Source organism: Hippoglossus stenolepis, chromosome 22, assembly GCF_022539355.2.
Source record: "Hippoglossus stenolepis isolate QCI-W04-F060 chromosome 22, HSTE1.2, whole genome shotgun sequence".
NCBI classification, from domain to species: domain Eukaryota; kingdom Metazoa; phylum Chordata; class Actinopteri; order Pleuronectiformes; family Pleuronectidae; genus Hippoglossus; species Hippoglossus stenolepis.
In genome coordinates, this window is record NC_061504.1 from 6,494,767 (window position 1) to 6,515,940 (window position 21,174).

Consider the following 21,174-nt stretch of genomic DNA (forward strand, 5'->3'; position numbering starts at 1 on the left):
AAAACTATCAAAACTTTCAACTTTAAAAAAAAATATTTCATCAATGTGATGCTTTCAAATGACAAACCATTTCCCGTTGTTGTTTTTGTTTTTCCCCCATTAAAACCGCCAACACCTGCTGGTTGACTCCGCCCCCCTGGTCACCGGCTGCTTGGCCTTCATCTCGCCTCTTTCTCCGCTGGCTCTCTGCCCTTGGCATTACTTCCCATGAGGCCGTCTGTCTGTGTGTGTGTGTTTGAGAGGCTGGAGGTTAAAAGTGACCCCCGGGGCACAGACCCCAGATCAGATTATGTTCTGCGTAATCCTGACCTCCAGCATTAAGAAGGGAAAGTCAGGGCGTTGAGGGCGAGTGTCAGTGATTAAAGCTTCGTAAACGAGCTGGAGAAGTAGGCAGCACCTGTCTGACACTGAATTACAACTATTGCGAGAAAAATCTTTTCTTTTGTGGATGTACTTTGCAAGAAATTAATGACACTGACCTTGTTTATCTGTGAAATTGCTACATAATGTAGTTTTGGCAATGAAACATGCTCGCAGTAATTAGAATTGTATGGCTTATATTGAATTTACCGTCGTATCTGGACAAGGAAACAGAAATGTTTCTGCATATTGGAAATAAAATGGTGGCATATGCATCCTGGATCTCTTTCAACATGTTGTTTACTTCCCTTATGTTGTAACCTTTAAAACCTCAACACAAAAAACTGCACTTTTCTCAGCAGTGAGGAAACCGAATATATGGATGTTTATCTGTTGATTCTCGACAGAATTGAAAGGAGTCAAGTTTCTAAAGAGGCAGAAATTGACTTTCCCTGTGAGTGAAAAGCAGTTTGGCGCTGAGAGCTGGAGGTTATTGTTTTTTTTTTTTTAAATAGGAGAGTAGAGAGAAAGGAAAAAACACGGAGGTTCAAGGCTACTGTTTGGGCGCACACGTGTTTTCGCTTTTATGTGCGCTCCACCAGCCGTCGCCTTGAGCCCGTTTGATGCACAGTTGCGTGACTGCAAAATGTGAGCCATGGCAGTGAGTCACTTCATCTTTGGGATGAAGTGTGACATTGTTGGTGGTGCTGAATGTATGGCTCTGTTTTTGTAAGTGCTCTGTGCGTGTGTTATTCATGTAAAATAACAGTGTAGACTTCACAGTATACAGGCTTATTGTGAACTTCTTGTCGTGTGTGTGTGTGTGTGTGTGTGTGTGTGTGTGTGTGTGTGTGTGTGTGTGTGTGTGTGTGTGTGTGTGTGTGTGTGTGTGTGTGTGTGTGTGTGTGTGTGTGTGTGTTTGCCCAGCTCTATGTGCATTTAAAGATGACTCCTGCGTGTGGCTCATTACACATTCAATACATGTGGTGTGATTTACAATGCATGTTCATTACATACGCGTGATTACGTGACTGTATGGTCTATTACGTGTTGCTGGTTAGCATTATTAAATTTTTTTAATTGTATTTGCGAAACAAAAGGTTGACGATCCACAACGACAAATGTGTTTAACCTTTCAGGGCATCTGTGAAAAGAATCCTGCTCGTATCTAAACTGTCTCCAGTGTGTTTCCTCGGTGTGTGTGTGTGTGTTACAGTGTCTGCGCTCTTCCCCTGAGCCCTTACCTTGATACACACCTAGTCACAGTGGCGCTCTGATAACGACCGTCGACCTTTCCCCCATAGTGATGATAAAACAATGAAACGGTGCTTAAGGGCTGTAATGGAAAGCTAATTCTGTAATTAGCCCACTGATTAGCCCGCAGGCCCCTCCCCACGGTGGACTCTGCATGTGTGCCTACTGTAAACCAAAGTCCTGGGGCCACGCTGAAACACGTTCACACTCAGTCGCACAAACGCACACGTGCAAACTCACACATATACAGTACGTACACATCCACCAGGTTATCTGTTGCCGTTGAGGACAGTGATTAGTTAATCTGTGGTTCATTTAGATTAGATTTATATTTACACAACGTGAAATACAAAGAAGTCTACAAATACTACTATCATTAATATTTGGGCCTTTATCACTGTCCTGCTTGTGTTATTATGAGAGCACCCCTCATTAAAAGACCATTAAATATCCTCAAATTGACACACAGCGGCTTTTCTAGTACATTAATTGGCAGTAGAAGGGGGGGGCAGTGGTGGTGGGTTTGTGTGTGTTGGAAGGACTTGTGTTGTTTGAGGAGGGGGGCTCATACACTAGCATAATATCTGATGTGGATTATGAAGTGGCGAGCGTGGTGTGTGTGTGTGTGTGGCTGGTATGTGGGGATGGGGGCTTATCCCACTCCCCACTTGGCATGTTGTAAGATTTGTGTTAAGTTTATTTTTTTTTCAATCCTTCACCGCTGACTGTCACTGAAGAGTGGATGAGGAGGGAAACAGAAAGAGAGATGGAGAGGGAGGAGGAGATTTACACCAAGGCGGTGGGGGAGTGTCAGTGGGGGACTCTGAGAGCAGTGGGGTGGGGGTCTCTCTCCTAACATCGCCCATCCCTAACCCTCTTTCCCAGGGCAATTGTCGTAAAGTGATAGGGGGAAGTAAATGGCTCATCGGCGACCAGTTGACTTGGAAGTGAGGCGGCGGCAGAGGGGGGGAGAAGGGAGGAAGGAGTGGGAGGTGTGTGTGTGTGTGTGTGTGTGTGTGTGTGTGTGTGTGTGGGGGAGAGGGGGGAGATTACAGCTTTATCTTGTCATAGTAAATTAACACGGCAGCGGAGAAGAGCTCAGCTACACACTGACCTCTTCATCCCGCCCGCCTCGCCTGCCTGCTCGGCTTTGGCCCGGCTGCTTTACCTGACTGCTGCAGCTGTACGGCCACACACACAGACACACACACACACACACACACGTATTTTAAAAGCCTGAAAGGTGTTGGATTATTTGCTTTTTCTAAAATTTTTGTTTTTGCACAAACCCCGGCTCTCCGGATAAGAATGGTGGCGGCTCATAATGGCTTGCAAATGAAGGTAGTTTAGCTAAAAGGGTGTTTTTACTAAACGCGAGGTTCTCACCGTGCAGCTGGACCCTGATTGGCTGAGAGCAGCTTGGTTCAAATGCCTGATGGGATGGATTTTAGAAGCGGTTCAGTGAGGTCGGCCAATCGACACAACAAATCCAGTTATGACGCACCTGCAGTTTTCAAAAGGGATGGATTTTTAAAACTTTTAGTGATAAAAACAAAAGTAAACATATATGTAAAAATGGTGATTCAGGTTCATAGTGCATAGATGTGATATTTTTCTCGTTTGCTTTCTTTTACGTCTTATATGTGTTATTGCAAAACCTTGGAGGAAAAAATGTTTGCACATCAGGCAGAGGCGAGCATCTTCTTTCATAAATGTGTTAATGGACAAATACTAATTATTTCATTAACAGGCAGGATGCACGTTAACACGATAGAAAAACTATAAAGGCATTATTCCTTTTTCATTTTCCTCCACAAGGCCCCTCGTGGTTTTTTTTTTTTTGGTGTAATTTGTATGTGTGATTGTGTGTGTATGTGTGCGCGCTCATGTGAATTTGACAGATTTAACACAGTCATTGAGCAGTCTTGAGACACAGTGGTCACACTTAATTTCTCATGCCAGTGATGCACTAATGAATCAACACACGCTTGCCTGTCAACAGCGAGGGGTCGCGGTAAAATATACTGGCGTGCATTTTAGCCAAACTGCTATTTAAAACACAGAAAATACAGCTGCGTGTTTTTAGATAAGGAAAAGGGCAAGTGTGTAATTCTTGGACAATAAGTTGCAGTGGCCAATTAGTTAATACAATGGTGCTTATTTTCAATTTTGTTAATTAAGCAATGATATTAATGTATTCAAATAATTATCTGTGTCACACACCACATGCACATGTATTTTTTTAATATAGGGTTTCTTTGGTGAAGCTGAACCATATTGTTGGAACATGAGGATAAAAGTAATGTGTGTGTTTGCCGGCTTGTCCCAGCCTGAGGGACATCAGAGTCAAAACTGACAGTCTCTGTGTTTAGCCATGGCATGTAAAGGGATTTGCTGTGTGTGTGTGTGTGTGTGTGTGTGTGTTTGGCCGTGTATCGGAGGTGTGTTAAGTGTACGTCGAGGAGATTGGCAGCCCTGGCGCGGAGCTAAGTCTTACCCCCCTGCAGGAGTGATCAGTGACATTCTCCTGGTGTGTGTTTGTGCGTATTTTAGTTCAGCAGCCGCTTCCAGTTCTTTCCTACTGCCACATTGTCCATGCCCTGATCCACCACGACGCGCCAAGCATCAAATACTGTTTTCCACACGTACACCTTGCACCGTCCAAGACATGTCAGGTCCTCAGAAAGAGAGAGAGGGAGCGAGAGTTTTCTTCTGTCGGGCAATAGAGGAGGAGGAGGAAGGGAAGAAGACGAAGGAATAAAAAAAAAAAGAATGAACAGTGGCATCTGTGCTGGCTCTAGGAAAAGAAAATAGCATTTAGATTTTTTTTTTCCCTCTTTTTTTGGCAAGAGTTAAGTGTTTTTAAACCAACATCCCCTCACAGATGAGCTTAAGAAGACAAAAGTTGTTTAATTCGGTTCCATTGCAGAGGCAGTAAAAGGATAAAGAGAGTGAGGCGCAATTTTTACTTTGTTCCAGTCATTTGGAAGAGAATTGACATCTGCAAACTAAAGGCAGAACCGCCCACACTGCCAGCCTGCCACATCTAGTGCATATAAATACACGCATGCAGGCGAACACATTTACACACACACACCTACAGGCTATGTGCACTGTGTCACACATATATGCACAGAACTGCTCGCACACATGCACGCAGAGGAGGGCAGAGAGCGTTTACAGTATCCATAATTTGAGTTTGTACTTGGGAATAAATGAATGTTGATGAGAAAAGTTTTGCACCCCCCCCCCAATCGGCTAAGTGACACCCGTTTGCAATAGAGGGAGCTCGTCTTGTGTTTGGTTTTTTTCATCCCTCTGTCTGGTCGTGGACTTTGCGGTGCTGATCGCCAGCGAGGCTCATGGATTACATGTTATGAAGTCCAAAAAAAATCATAAGCCTTTAAAGTTGTCATCTTGACTCCACGCATGAAATAACCTCATGGTCCCCTAATGTACCGGGGGTCTTTTTGAAGAAGCCAGGGCTCCCCCCTCCCCGCTAATTCCCTGTGATTGGGGGGAAATTGACCTTCATTGTTGGACGCGGCGAGATGACATCTCAGTGGCAGCTTTTTGACGGAGTGAGGAAAAAAAAGGAGAAGAAAGATCCGACAACCCCCCCCCGACCCCAACTCCACCTCCCAACTCCATCCCCCTCCCGTATTCTTGTTCTGTTTGTTTTGTTTTGCGCGACATCTTTCTCGAAAGAAAAGAGTGTGGTTGTTTTAAGTAGGCGCTGGATTAGATAAATGGGATGTGACAGGTGTGACCGCTGCCTTCAAGATGCCTGCCTTCCTCTCTCTCGCTCTATGTATCTCTCCGTCAACTCTCTCCCTCTCTCTTTTCCTCTAATAACACTGCCTCTCTCTTTCTTTGACTTCCACCCGCTTACGCTCCTTCTCCCTCTCTCTCTCTCTCTCTCTCTCTCCGTTTCGCTCCATTTGCATGTCGTGGTGGAGCTGACGCAACTCGTAATCACAAAGCCGCTCATTTGAAGTCTGAATTTCCCTAATCTGAAGAACAGGAGAGGGTGAAAGAAAGAGAGATGCAACAAAGAAAAGACAGGAGCGGTCCGAGCTCTCAACTTGGTCAGGTGGTGTTGTAGAGGAGAAGAAGTAAAGTCTTTGAGCGCTTTAAGATCACAAGACGCTTCCCGAGCGCAGTTAGCGGCCACACCGGCAACTGACTAGAGTCTCATCGCCCTGTCACACAGTAAATACACAACCGCTACAGCCATATCTTCGCTGTCACACCCTGTCCCTCCGTTACAATGCATGTGCACGAGCGCAGAGGAGAGAATCTGTGAATTATTGAGCATGCTGACTTATCCAGAAAAACTCACACACGAGAGAGAGAGAGAGAGAGAGAGAGAGAGAGAGAGAGAGAGAGAGAGAGAGAGAGCCGGTGAAGTGTAGAAAATGCCAAGTGATAATGGTCTTCTACCTGACAATGAAAGCATCGTCAATATTGAAAGCCTCTGTCCGGCTTTATTCTCTCAGTAGAGCCCAGAGTAATGATTTGTTTGGATGGTTTGAGTTTATTTTTCACTCTTCTGCTGAAAAGATGCTTCTATTAAAAATAAAAAGCTTTTGCCTATCAAACAGAAACCGGAGTCATCTGGGGGCTGGATGACTTCACCGTGGACTCTGATCTCAGTGTTAAGTTCCACTTCCACCAGTAACCTGCGAGTTAATGATTAGAAAACCATCTCCGCCATAATATGCTGTAATGACATTAATACAGATGGAATGTGCCACTGTCTTTCTGTCTCTCTCTCTCTCTCTCTCATACACACACTGAGACAAACAGAGGTACTGTTAATGTGTGCCGCTGTCCCGGGTGGCGTGCTCCATACTGTGGTCAGATTAGCCAAAGATTAACCCTGTGGACCATTGACCCTCCTGTCTACAGACTGACTGGCTGACAGACTGACTGACTCGCTTTGTTTCTGTAATCAAACAACACACGCACACTTCTGCTTGTGCAAGGACCAGCACCCTCTTATTTGCCTGCGTGTCTGTCTATACGTGTGTGTGTGTGTGTGTGTGCTCTCGCTCGGAGCTGACGCCGTCCTCCCTTTCTCGGCGTCACCTCTTAATTGGGCTGAGTCGGCGTTAAGTCTATTATGCAGGCTGTCCAAGCAAACACAGGTTTTATTGGGTCAAAGATTAAGATGCTCAAAGTTACTTACCACTCAGCTGCTGTCGCGTTTTATTGTTTGTTTGTCGCTGTTTGTTTGTCGCCGTTTCATATAAGTTAAACAACCCCCTGCGGCCATGCTCGAGGGCGTAGAATTAATTTTAAGTTGTAAAAAGATGTCTTGAATTTGTCTACAAAGCTTTTAAAGTCACGACAGGTGATATTTTCTCATCTTGTGCACACAAGATATTAACTTGTTTGCACAAGATCACACAAGATAATTACCCTGTTCAGCAAATTATTCCTGCTGATGACAACCACGTATCTCAAGAATTTATGTTATACCACATTGCAAGGTGAAAATAAAACTAGATTAGCTGAGTTATCCGGTGCCTGTGTGCATCTGTAGTTGCTAGAAACGCCTCAGTAAATTATTTTTGTACGCACAATTTAACACAAATTGCCACGAACTGTTTCTAACCTTCAACTGGTGATGTCACAAAACTTAAACTCATATATGCACGTTTTAAAAATCGGATTGAGGATGAGCGCTGAAGAACTTTCAAATTCAGCCGATGAATTTTAAAAATTACTTCATACATAATTCTGCAAGCGAAGTAACTTTAAGCAAAATTTAATTTTGAAACTGTCTTCAAAATAACATTTTATCTGCTATTTCTTTGTGAGTATTGTGATTTCCAAAGGTCATTAAACGTAACATGTTTAAGACTGTAAATGCAGCCATACGACAGCAGGATAATTATTCATGGTGACAGCTTGGCAAAAGCCACAGAGCTTCACTTTGTATATTTTATATTTGGTCGCTGTCATGCTGATTTCTATTTTGTGTGTTGTGAATTTTCCTCTACCCGTTCCATTCCTTTCATAAGTTTATGGAAATGATTTGACGCGGCTCCAAAGCTTTGTTTTTTTGAAACGGGATCTATTTTCTTGTGATTCCTCTGAGTGATGCAGTTGCATCCTCAGCGTTAATTGTCACGAATCCTTAGGACAAAAGTAGCGTGGAACTGAAACTTGGGCTCGGGACTCGGTACAGTGGCGTTGGACGTCCCTCAAAGCCAAGTCGTTGGAGGCTTTGTAACAAGGAGTTTGCGCGACTCTAAGAACGCGTGGAGTCTTTTTGCTGTTCGTTTCATGTCTTCGTTCTGTCAAGTACCTCCAAGTCAGTCAAATGCAGATTCCAGAGGATGTGAGAGGGAGAAGAGAGAGGAGAAGTGTGCCCTAACTTGAGAAAACTGGCTGCTGATGAAAGTTGGTTGCATTGAGCTGTGGGAAGGGGAGATGGATAGAATAAAGGCAGCAAGAGAAGAGGAGGAGGATGAAGATAAAGAGTGGGTGTATGCCAGCTCCTCCCCTACCTCCTGCTACTTTTTCTTTCTCGTAGTTTATTTGTCCTGAAGTTTATGTACATTTTTAAAAAGCAATAATTAAATTTTCTTTACCTCCCCTCCCTTCAGGACCAGGACGGCACTAAGGGGAGCTCTCTGAGTCCTTACCCCCAGCACAATTCTACCTCACCGGGCAAAGAAGAAGGCGGAGGCGGGGGACGGGCCTGCAGCGACGGGGGCTCTGCCGCGGGCGCCCTGGGAACCCCAGAGAGACGCAAAGGCAGCCTGGCAGACGTGGTGGACACACTGAAACAACGCAAGATGGAGGAGCTGATCAAGAACGAGCCAGAAGGTCAGTGATGAAAAGAGGACACTCGTGCAGGCCAGATGTGTGATCCACAACTCCCCATCATCTCTCTGGCTCCGTGCCGCTCTTTTATCACATTCTGTTGTCCTTGCTCCCATCGTCTTTTCTTTACGTCTCTTTTCCTCTACGACTCTATCGCTCTCTCTCTGATATGAACCCACACGCATTTTAGATGAGAGGCGAGCCTTTGTTTTTCAGCACACAGACAGATAGCATCAGCTGTTTGGGCCGATTGTCCACAAAGCTTTGCATATTTATTTCAATCTGACAAATAAGTTACGTGTGCGTGTGTGTGGTGTACCAGTGTGTTATAAGCCTGCAAACATACTTGGAGATCATAACAACCATTAACTGGCTTAACTTTAAAGATTCATATTAAGATATCTTTTAGCCTTTTAATCAGTGAGGGTTATATGTCACACATCACTTCCTGCTACCTTTATAACCGTTGCTGTCTCAGGCCTCACTTTAAGACTTTACACACTGTCGTGGAAGCTAAAACAGATTGTTGCCCAGGGCTACGTAGCTTAGCTTGATTACCCCCACATTTCATTCTCAAATTTAGCCCTGGGCTAACAGTTGGAGTCCGTGAAAGAGATCAAATTAGCCAGTGGCAACTCTAATTTCCACTGGGCAGATAAATGGCAGCTTAAATCACAATGAAATGCATGTGGTAGTGACAATGTGATAAGGGGATCAACAACAGGTGTCCAACTCCTTAGGAAGACGGGATAATGTGCTGTAAATAATGTGGTGCTTTATGGGTGGAGGAAGAGTTGGTGTAACACACAGGGTGAGACTCAGTGTTACAACTGGTGGAGCTTTAAAGCCTTGCTAAAGGGCACTTAAACCAAGCAGCCTGGCCCATTCTATCCGATATGCATAGCAAAGAGGCATCTGACCTCAGTAAAACTTAACCCGAATAGTCGCAAAGGATAATTAGACCCAATATAAATGTGATCAAACTGAACGGACCAGAATATAATGAGGACACCAGCATTATGTGCTTATAATAACAAGCAGCCTTGGTCAAAAACAGCAACAGCATTGGCAGATTCTATGAGCAAATTAAATTTTAGAAAAGTTTTTTGGTATAGTTTATCCATCTATTTATCTGTCCATCCATCCATCCAGTATCTATACCTCTTATCCTTTGAGGGTCGCAGGGGGAGCTGGAGCCAATCCCAGCTGACATTTGGCGAGAGGCAGGGGTAGGACGGACAGGTCAACAACCACTCATGCTCACATTTATACCTATGGTAAATTTAGACTCTCCAATTAACTCCAATTTGCATGACTTTGGACTATAGGAGGAAGGTAAAGTACCCGGAGAAAACGGACACAGGGAGAACATGCCAATCCCACACAGCACCGCACCAACGTGCCCCCCCTTATACATTCAATTTATAGAAATGATTAAAAATCCTGCAACAACAATACATTCTGTCATCAACTAGAAAAGAATAATTTTCTACTCAGTTGCATAGCTGTGATTGTGTTGACAATCTGTTGACATTGCTGAAGTTGCTGCAGAATCTGGGGGTAATCACCGTCACTTTACTCAGAGGCAAAGCATTGGAACTTGTATTGGGTCTTGAGGAGCTGCTGCTTTTATTTACTGACAAACCGCAGCTTAAAGTGTGCACTCACCGCTAAATACACCCTACTAACAAGACTCTGCCTCGATCACCAGCACCTGTCTGTTGTGGGTGAAGCTGCACCGTCATTCTCGACTGCACACACACTAAGCACACACTGCAGGCTCTTAAGAGTGGACCTCTAAAGCAGATGAATGCTACAACATCCACTACATCGTCTGATGCACCTCCACACTTTTCCTTTAGCTTCTAAATCCACCACTGTTGCACCGTCAGATTTCTATTCACACATCTCTGTGAACTGTGCTCAGCCTCAAAACCCACTGAGCCCAGAAGGTGAAAGAATGTTGTCAATTTAAGTGTTGATGGGGTTAGGTCTTAGATGGGTCTTTAAGTGTACATGCACATGTGTGTTTGTGTTGCCCTGGTGCATCAACAGGCTTCCATTTCAAGCTGTGATGTGCTAACCTTATTTTGAAGGCTGTGAGGGGTTTTGAAAGCAGCAGAGGCTGCTGGTCAGCTCTCGCCGTCTGGCTGTTTTTATTCCAGTCGATAGAGACAGCCTGTTGTGGTACATTTTAGAAAGAAAGAAAGAAAGAGAAAACTGGGCTGCTTGTTGATCTGAGCTGTTTTGGGTTGTTCACTGCTTCGCTGGACCTCATGAACTGGCTGCACAGGAAAAAACTGAAATAATGGATCTTTATGAGTCAGCCAGCGCAGAGGGAGAGAATGGAGGAGAGGAAAGAGGAGAAGGGGGAGAAGAACAGGACAGAAGGAATAAGAGAAGGATATGAGGAGGAGGAGAGTGGAGGAGAGAAAGACCAGTGTCTTCACAGACCCCATTAGCAGAGTGCCACTGTGGTGCGGCATCCAAACCGACCCCGAGCATTATCTTGCCGTGCGTTTTAAATGAAACGCGTGAACAAAAGCCCCCAGTGCCTCCAGACCCACACACACACATGCAAAAACCCTGGCCAAGCAGGAAGAGAAAGGAAGAAAGAAAAGACAGTAAAGGAAGAAAAGGGGAAGCTGAGAAAAGATGAAGAGAGGCAGAGGGAAATGAAGAGAGTGGGGAGAGGGGGAGCGCGGGGGACGACAAGGGGCAGTATTGAGCGCAAGATAGAAATCCCTTTTCTGTGGCCGGCTAGCTATTGTTTGGCTGTGTGGCTCAGAAAGGCCATTAGCAGCAAACAGCAGGTTGGGATGAAAATTTAATGAAGGCTTTAATCATTATGAAAGGCCTGGAATATTACTGCTCTCTCTCTCTCTCTCTCTCTCTCTCTCTCTCTCTTTTACACACATGCCTGCGCGCTGCTTCCAGTCGGATCAATGACACACACACACACACATTCAAGAGTGTAGGAACATTAACACCAGGAGGAGCGTGAACAAGAGGCCAAAGACACAAAATGGGTCATAGAACGATAAACATCTTAAAAACAGAAAGAGAAGCTCGACTTGTCGAAGGCAGCCCCTGAGCCAGCAGACACACACACACACACACACACACACACACACACACACACACACACACACACACACACACACACACACACACACACTCACACAAGTATGGCTTAAGTTTGAAAGATATAGTTTTGTGTCTGTGGCTAGTGTTGCTCTACTTAGGCTAGATGAATGGAGAGTGGTAGATACTAGGTCAGTGTGTGTATTTGTGTGTGTGTGTGTGTGTGTGTGTGTGTGTGTGTGGCTCGAAGCCTCTGGGAGCATATATACTTGTGTATATGTATTTGCATATGTATTTGTGACAGAATGTGTATACACGTGTGTTTAGGGAAGCATTGCGTTTGGCCGTATGTGTGCAAGGTGTGTGTGTGTGTGTGTGTGTGTAGGCCTCTAATAAATGACTAGTCATGTTGTCCCCCATGGCCTGGCCCAACCATGCTCCACCGCTCCCCTGCTCTCTCCATTCATCTCCTGTCTTCCTCCACTGGCCACCTGCTACCCTAGAGATACACACTCTCACACACACCGTTACATACATGAGCAGATGCACACACATAACCAAACACGGCTCGCCATCGTCTCTTAATAAGTTCTTCTGGAGCGACAGGAAGACAGGAAGGAACGAGCGAGGATAAGAATGCCATGACACCGCCTTGTGTGTGTGTGTGTGTGTGTCCGTGTATTCATCTGGACTCGAGGCCACTTGGTGAAATGGCTCGTGCTGGAGTGTGTGTGTGTGTCATTATGTGGAATAATGAGAGCAGAGTGCAGAGCAGCGGCGCAGGAGGCGCAGGGTCGAGAGGAGAGTCGGTGCTTAAACCCCAAGAGACATGGCTGCAAGTTCAGGATGAACACACGCACACACGTTGGATGCAAAACTGACTCACACACACACACACACACATTCACCTGGGGAGGACAGTTCCCTTGGAGTTGCCATTTAGCCCCATGTAACCCCTGTGCCACAGAGCAAGGCCTAGTGATAATGTATTAGCCCAGGTGTGGGGGAAAAACAGGGGTGGTTGGTGGATGGATGGATAGATAAGATAGATGGATAGATACGATAGATGCATAGATAGATACGATAGATGGATAGATACAAAAGAAGGATGAGACAGATACAAGAGATATGATAGATGGATGAATGGATGGATACAATAGATAGAAAGATACATACATGCATACTGTGGGAATGTGATGGATGGGTAGATGGAAAGATGGATGTTAATCTATTCAATGAAAGAGGAGATACATGACTAAATGGGACACAGATGTTCCTCTCTGCCCCTGGAGTAGTGCCTCCACTGCCCAGGACTTTCACCACACACTCAACCTCATTCCTCTCCTCTTCCTCTCCTCTTCCTCTCGGCAGCTTTGACTGTAAGTGGCTGTCATTAATTGCCAGCTGAGCTCCGTCTCTGGTCCCGTCTGTTGACCCTCTGCTACCCAGCTACAGCTACCCGTCACTGGGGCTCCGTGGCCTCTGGGACTCTTTAGGTTTTCTCTTCTTTTAGCTATAAACGGAAACAGAGGTCCTCATCTAGAAATTTGTTTCCACAGAATGCATTAACTGTACATCTGTTGAGGTGGCCTAAATCTATTCAAAGTGATTCAAATTAAGCTGCATCAGGCTGCAGGCGGTCTGTATTTACTTAAGTCTAAAGTAGGTATGAAAAAAGTATAAAATTCAAAAACCTGCTTTTTAGGCTTTAAAAAGTCTTATATATGTAGAAATATTATACTAGTTCTTTAATATGTTTAAGTAGTTCTTAATTCTGTTAATTACGTTCATTAAATACTTTTTAAAAATAAAAATGTTTTGGCGACATGCTCAGTTGTAACGTCTCTGTGAGATGTAGATCTTTCTCAATGATACAGATATTAGCATGTTGTAATAAAATTACACTACAGTTAAACTGATAACTGAATTTATCTTGGTACATCCTGTCTCGTAGAGTTAGTTTGTAAAATAACGTGGGGTTTAAAGGGTTATTCTTTAGTCAGCTACTTTATTATATATTTGATTTTTGGGGAGTGCAAGATATCCTGAGACTCCGATATTCCTTTATATCTGTCGTACTAGACATAGGTCTTTAATTTCATTCATAAAGGGAGTAAAAAAGTCTTAAATAGAACTAAACCCTGAACATTGCATGTTGCATTTTTCAAATAAAAATTATTTTTTTGAAGGAGAGCAGCCGTTTCCATCATTGATCACTCCCTGCTCCGGGGGAAAAGCCTGGGAAACCATTTCATAGTGATGCAGCAGCAGTTTAAAATGTATTAATGTCACTTTGGTTTTCCTTACTCGATGAGATCAGAAGTAAATCCCTGTAGTGTCAAATGACAGTTTGTCTACAAGTGACGGCTGTAGCTATGAATAAGAATCAGATCAGTTTCCTCTGCTCTGCGTTGCCGGGGTCAACAAATGCCAATATTGTTCTTGTTTTACTGAGCCTGGGTGCAGCTCCGGGGTCAGACCCTTACCTTTGTATTTTATGGCCTTGATCTGGACACACGTGCAGGGCCACAACACACACACACACACACAGACATTCTGCCGTGTACAGGTTTACAGCCTTGCTGGCAACCTCGAGGTCAACCAGAATGGTGTTTTTATGGCTGAGCGTACTCGCCGCTCCGAGGCACCGGCTTCCATACTGAAAATGCCAACTCAATGACAGATGTCACACAACACACACTCACGGACACATGCTCTCACATGCACGCACAGCACTTCATCTATTTTCAAGGCAGGGAGGGAACCCAGGGCTTGCTTTTAGAGCGCACTGAGGCATTTTATAGGACAGCACTTAGGCGAGGCCATTGTGCCACACAAGCACACAGTGACCGGAGCTCCCTCACGCCTCCATACACTCCAATGGGTGACAATGGGAAGGGCGGATACGTTCTGCCAAGAAGAAGGAGAGAGCGAAAGAAAGGGATGGGGAAAAAAAAAGACCCGGAGAAGTGGAGGGTTCTCTCGTTCATCTGTCCATCAGTGTAGCCCCCTCCACCCTTCACTTTGCCTAATCCTTCTACTGCTCTGCTGTCTGGGGGGCTATGTCACACACACACACACACACACACACACACACACACACACACACACACACACACACACACACACACACACACACACGATAAACATCAACAATGGCATATACAATCCTCACATGGACCTGCAACTTTTTAAGCACATATCCCTGGAGGGAATTTGTGAACTGAAACACAGCAGCGCTCGTGCACACAAACACGCGCGCACACACACACACACACAGATGCACAACAGCAGGTTCACAGCCTAGCGTGGGAGCGGGCGAACGTCTTTATGTGATTTCCACCCTTTGTCGGTAATTAGTTAGTTGTATAAATTAACATGAAGTGCAGCAGGACTCTCACAGCCATTGTTTGTCGCGATCATTCTTCTCGCGCTGGGAAAAAGAGGAAGGCAAGTGAAATGAAACAGAAGGGGAGGTTGAAAGAGAGAGTTGTTTTTTCTTTTTCTCTTTTTATTCACTACAAGCGGGAAAAGTAAGTTCAGGGAAAGGAAGAAAAAACAAGATTTTGTGTCCTCTTTACCACTTAAAGCGCTCTAAATGCGCGGTCAGCATTTGTTAAAGAGAAGTTGACATCACGCTTATGAGACCAACTCTGCCTTGAACCCTCTGCTAAGAAGATCGGAATTCCGCTTGTTTTTTTTAATTTTTAAGCAATGCTTCCTATCCCGTGACCATTTTCCTCACAACAGTGAAAAGGAAATGGCATCCTTCTGCACCAATAAAACTCACTTTATGCTGCATATCCAAGAACACCAGTTCCTTCCATATATGTCATTCTTTCCAGTCATCCCAGTGTCATTGTGTCAGTTAACTTCATGGCGTTTGTAGTAGACGAGGGGGGGGGGAAATCATCATAGACATGGCTCACGATTCAAATCGAGTCAATTCGCTTTTTTCTTTTTGTTTTGTTTTCGCTCTCCCTCTTTTGTGGCATGAGAAACAGGCAACGTCATGGGGCAAACCTGAGGCCTATTGTGGGGCCGGGGCCATTGTTGGCGCGATGAAAGACGCATTCAAGTCACTTTTCTTATTGAATTGTTTTGCGTCTGCTTTTCAACGTGGCATTCTCTCCCCAGCCTTGCACGAGACAATCGGTGGGGATGAAACTCCTTTCTGCCATTCTACCCCGTCCAGATGAGCGATATTAAGGAGATGAATAGTGTGCGTGTGTGTGTGTGTGTGTGTGTGTGTGTGTGTGTGTGTGTGTGTGTGTGTGTGTGTGTGTGTGTGTGTGTGTGTGTGTGTGTGTGTGTGTGTGTGTGTGTGTGTGTGTGTGTGTGTGTGTGTGTGTGTGTGTGTTTGCATGGAGAAGCAGTGCCCCAGCTTTTGTCCAATACATGAGCATAAAGGGGCTTAGAGAGAAGAGAGAGAGGGCCCTGCGGTTTTCCTCATGGTGTGTGTGTCTGTGTGTGTTTTCGGCCTCCTGGTGTGGCATTAAGTTAAGGACAAAGGCCGAGGTCCATGAATCAGCCTGTGCTTCCATAGCTTAGCTTATTGTGACCAACTCACAATTTGACTGCCCTACAGTACAGTGTGTGTGTGTGTGTGTGTGTGTGTGTGTGTGTGTGTGTGTGTTGATACCTGGTGAAGAAGCAGAAGAACGGAGGGAATGTTTGTGTGCTTCTTCGAATTTGGTGTCATACACACCATATGAATGAGCTGCGTTTTGGTCGGTGTATGTGTTAAGTGTGTGTGTTTGTGTGAATCGGACTGTCCCGCATAAAGGCCCCCTGTCACCGACTCCAAAATATTAGACAGGCCCCAGTGTTTTGGCATCCGCACATTCACTCCCATTCAACTGCATGTCCCATGACCGAATCAGTGGAATCCATGATTTATCTGCTCAGCTTTCTCATAAACTCTCTTCATTTGCACGCCCTGTTGTTTTTCCTCCTTTTCTGACATTTCTTTTCCTTTTTGGCTCTTTTCTCCCATTCCCATGGAGAGACAGAGGAATGTTTTTATGCCGGGAAATGGCTTTGAAATTAATGAACCTTTTTTGCGTGAAGTGCCGACTTTCATTTGTCTCTCAATGACTTTATCAAAAGGATATGAAATGCAGCTGAAAAAAAAAAAAAAAAGTGGAAAGGAATTGCTGCTTGGAAGCTGTTTTCAGAAGCCCCCCCCAAACATTTTTACTTTATAAGAACAATTATCTATATTAAGTCAGCCAATAACTTCAACTTCTTCCATTGAGTAGTTTATGAACATACCAGGAGTTACTTTTTGAGTGGGTGCTTGTCATATTTTGGAATCCTTGATTTATTTCATTTTCGACTTTGTGCCATAGCAAAATCTAAAAGCTTCAAGCTTTCCAGACGCTGTCATTAACATGCACGTGTTACAGTGTGTGAGCACGGAGGCACTTAAGTGTACTTAGAATAAAGGGTGAAATAGGTGGAAGGTGCACACGAGTTCTTAGATTTGTATCTTAAGGAGAAATCATTTGTGGGTCCAGAATTTCCCAAGTAAGCTTCCTGGAAAGGAGTTTTGTCATTTGATATTTATTATATGGAAAGTTTTGAGAAAGTCATTTAGTTTTGTATCGCTTTCTGTTAGAGCTTATTAGCCATGGTTTTCCAAGACGTTCAGTGTGTGTACTTATAGTATATTGTACATATGTTTATATACAACTGTAAATGTACAGGCAAGCCCCGTACAGACAAGTATGTTTGCCTCTCTGTGCCTTAAACACCACACATTGCATGTTAATATATACAGAGACTACACCCCAGTTCTGACTGTATAATCCATGTAGGCTTGTGTACAAAGTAGCACAATCTGCTTAGTGCAATTTTACATCTTAGCGCCGACACACATGTGAAAGCATTAGAGCCCTGCTACTCCCCATCAGCCAAGTCAGCGGCGTCCAGCGCAGGATTTAAGGCCTGACATGGATGTAAAGGGGCTTTAAATGCCTTAGCTGAGGCGTGGGATTGGTGTACATCACTGCATAGCTCCTGTAACATGATTTTACATATGCAGTGTGTCGCCCTACACTTGACGACAGCCCGTGTGACCTGACCAAGGAGCCAACGCTTTACCCATGAGGAATCGGCGATAGCAAATTGGACGCATGCCTACGATCCATGCAATCGTCACCCATGGGGCCACCCTTATCCTTTCCGCTCCCTCTTATTTGAGCAGATAAGAAGGTGGTGTGTATCCTGTTGCGTAGCTCTAGCACTTCAGTCATTCACAGAGCAACAACTCAGGGAGCCAGTGACTCAGTCAGGGGTTTAATATGTCAGCCAGCCAGCCACACAGTTAGCCACTCAGCTATTCAGGCCTCCATTCAGTCAGAGAGGGAGTCATTCACTCAGCGGGTCCATCACCAAGTCAGTGTGTCAGTCTTTGAAGCCACGGGGTCTCCATTAATTAACCCCTGGCTCTCTGGTCAAAGGGCGGGTTCCGCAGATGAAGTGGTAGCGTCTGTGTTGTCAGCCCCAGGGGTCACGACCCTGAGCCCTCTGCACTGCCCAGCCTTATTTGAGCCAGATGTTGGAAGACAAGCATCTCCAGCGCCCCCTCTCAACTCCCACCCTCCTGCCCCGGCCACATTCTTGTCCTCCGCAGCTCACGCGGCAGATCCAATGCTCCTCGGGATCGCTGTCTGCCTGCCTGCTTCCCATCCCTCCTCTCTCCAGCAGTCTCTCTCTCTCCCCGTGGGATCCGTCCATTCACCTCTTCCCTCCCATCCCTCTATTTTCACCCCTCCCTCCTCGTTTGGCCCACTGCCCCTTTCCGCTTCGCTCAGAGGAGAGAGCGCCATGTGTGTGTGTTGCCTGGCAGCGTGCCCGTTCTCATCCCCCCACCACCTTCCCCCAGTTCCCTCCTTTTCTCCAACCTCATCCCTCCCTCTCATCTCATCTCTTGCTCTCCATCTTTTCCCTGTAGCCTCGCATCTATTCCTCTTCTCCACTACCTTACTCTCCATTCATCTCCTCCCACCTCCCTTTGTCCATGTCACTCTCTCCACCTGCTTCTAATCACTCCCCCTCCATCTCTTTCACTCCCTGCCTCCATTCATACTTCGCTCTCCCTCCTCCCTCGCGCCCTCTTCCTGTCGTCTCTTCCTTCGGCTGGGCTCAGGAGCAGTGAACAGGTGTTGTCTCCTTTTGATTTGGGTGCGTTCGGATTAATGCTGTCAGCTCAGCTGTTAAAACAACTGCCAGCGCCAGATGCCAGTCAGTTTGGGGCTGGAGCTGTCACCTACACACACATGCACGCACGCGCACACACATATTCAAACATCCAAACGCACACTCAGATGCAGACGTGCACACACACACACACATGCACAAGGCCTCTTGGCTCATTGTAATAGCGACAAAGCAAATCAGCTGCTGTACGCCAGTCATGTCTGTAACCCAGGTGTGTGTTTCTGAAGCCTTTCCAAAACATCGCAGTCAGTGGGTATAAAAGAGAAATCATACTGTAAGACATACATCATACAAGACATACATCATTTAAGATTTGTGTTAAGACCCCATTCAGACCTGTTATTAACATTTGTGCTGAGTGACCCCAATCATGATATAATTCTTCGTGGGACAGATTCATTTAATAAATATATTTTTTTCAATATTATCCATTTATAAAATAATTGTGGAGATCAGTTTTCATCCATCCTGAACCGAGGTTCGACATTTTTGAAATCTTATGAATTCATCAACTGTGACACATTTTAAAACTTATTACAAATCAAATACTGAATGTATTTGCTTCGATGCATTCTTAGTTTTAACTGTGAAATCTGAACTTGCACTTTTACCCTTGTGAGGACAATTGTGATCATTGTCCCACTGAACATGCTTACTGTGGGTCAAAAGGTCACCGAGCTTCTGAAGCAAAAAATTCATTTACAGCCAAAAAAATCCATTATTCACACAATAATCATCTACTTCTCTTATATAAAGACAAAACTCAAACTCAAAACTATTTTTGCATGTCATCACCTTGGTTTTTGCTCATTAAATCTTATCAGAGCTCGTCTTTAACTGAAAGTTGGACATTTGCTGGTGCGTTCAGTGAATAAACCTTCAGTGAGGCTTGTTTATATTAGCCTGGCCTATAACTGTGTTTACTGTTCGAGGAACTCTCCATTCCTAAGGCAACACATGATTTCTACCTCTCCACCTTCACCCTCCCTCCCTCCCTCCGGCTCCAGACCCTGCTCACACTCACTTGTTCCTTTCTTTCCTCCAAAACATCCATCCTGCCCCGTCTGCACTCGGCACACAAACAAATGGACACACACACACACACCTATCAGGAGTTTCTTAGAGCAGTGCAAGAACTGATACCCGCTTCGTCTTAAACTTTCATCTTCTATGTGTATGTGTGTGTGTCACCATTTTCTGGCACCGGCTCCCATCCTACGCTCGCAGCCGTTTTTTGGGCCTGACGAAGGCTTAAATTTAGAATCTGGATCCTTGTTGTTTTAACTTGTGAGTAAAATGATGATTAATTATGAGTATTGATGACCGGCGCTGTGTAATCGGTGTGTAACAGAGCTGTTTAAGGCTCCTTTTAGATGTGGGTGGAGCTCGCAAGATTCCTTTCCGTCTGCATTTGTGTGTGTGTGTGTGTGTGTGTGTGTGTGTCTCTCAGATGGTGAATAGTGGGCTTCAGTGTGGTGATGCTCATTTCTTGTTCCACTTTATATAGACACACATTTACAAACAAAAAGTCTGAAGGGAAACATTCCACTTTTCACCTTTTCCTTCTGGCAGATTTTTGATCCATCTTTATCTCTCTCTCCCTCTTGGTCTTCTCTCTCGCTCTCTCGCTCTCTCCCTCTCTCTCTAATTGAACTCATGTACTCATATTTGTTTCCAAGATTCACACTAGACTGTCTTGTGATGCTTGTTCAAGGAACAGTCCACACTAAGACACTGGACACTTGTTTGTTCGGTCATGTCTGTTTGTCTGACACACCGCTACACCCAAAAGCACATGCACCCTCTCTCACACACACACACACACACACACACACACACACACACACACACACACACACACACACACACACACACACACACACACACACACACACACACAAACACACACTACTAACATTGAGACCTCTGTCTAGGTCTCCCTTCCCCCTGTGAGTTAGTTAAGTGTGTGAAAGAGCTCGACCTCCAGACCCCTTGTCTCTAACCCAACTAACCAAACCGCGTCTTGCCCCAGTTTCCTGTACTGTCACGCCCTCCTCGTCCCGTTTTTGTTGGTTTGTGTCATTACACTAACAAAGTTACGGCCAAGGTTACCATAGCCCACTGAAGTCTCTGGTCTCCGCCGAGCCAAAGGTTGTTAAGACAATTAGCCCACTCAAAAAGAGTCATGGGTGTCTTGTCGGGGGAATGGAGCAGGAAGAGGGGAGGTGGTGGGGGTTTCAAAGACTGAAAGGAATGTTCGGGGAAGAAAAGACGTATTGATGCGGGGAGCCGCGTCTGCGAGGGGTCGAACAGAGACACAGTTAACTTGTCTGGATCGAGATACGAATGATCAGATTAACAGAGGATTGATTTGATAAAAAACAAACAGAATATGTCATGACAAAAAATGATTTG

The 21,174-nt window shown here is 45.0% G+C and overlaps 1 protein-coding gene across 12 annotated transcripts in view; it reads left to right on the forward strand.

The window, feature by feature from the left end:
- sox5 (SRY-box transcription factor 5) overlaps positions 1–21,174 on the forward strand; it is a 90,073-nt gene that overhangs the window by 12,180 nt on the left and 56,719 nt on the right. For all 12 annotated transcript variants that reach the window (XM_035147593.2, XM_035147594.2, XM_035147597.2 and 9 more), the window contains exon 3: positions 8,232–8,454. In XM_035147593.2, the coding sequence (XP_035003484.1) occupies positions 8,232–8,454 (223 nt within the window). The remainder of the gene's footprint in view (positions 1–8,231; positions 8,455–21,174) is intronic.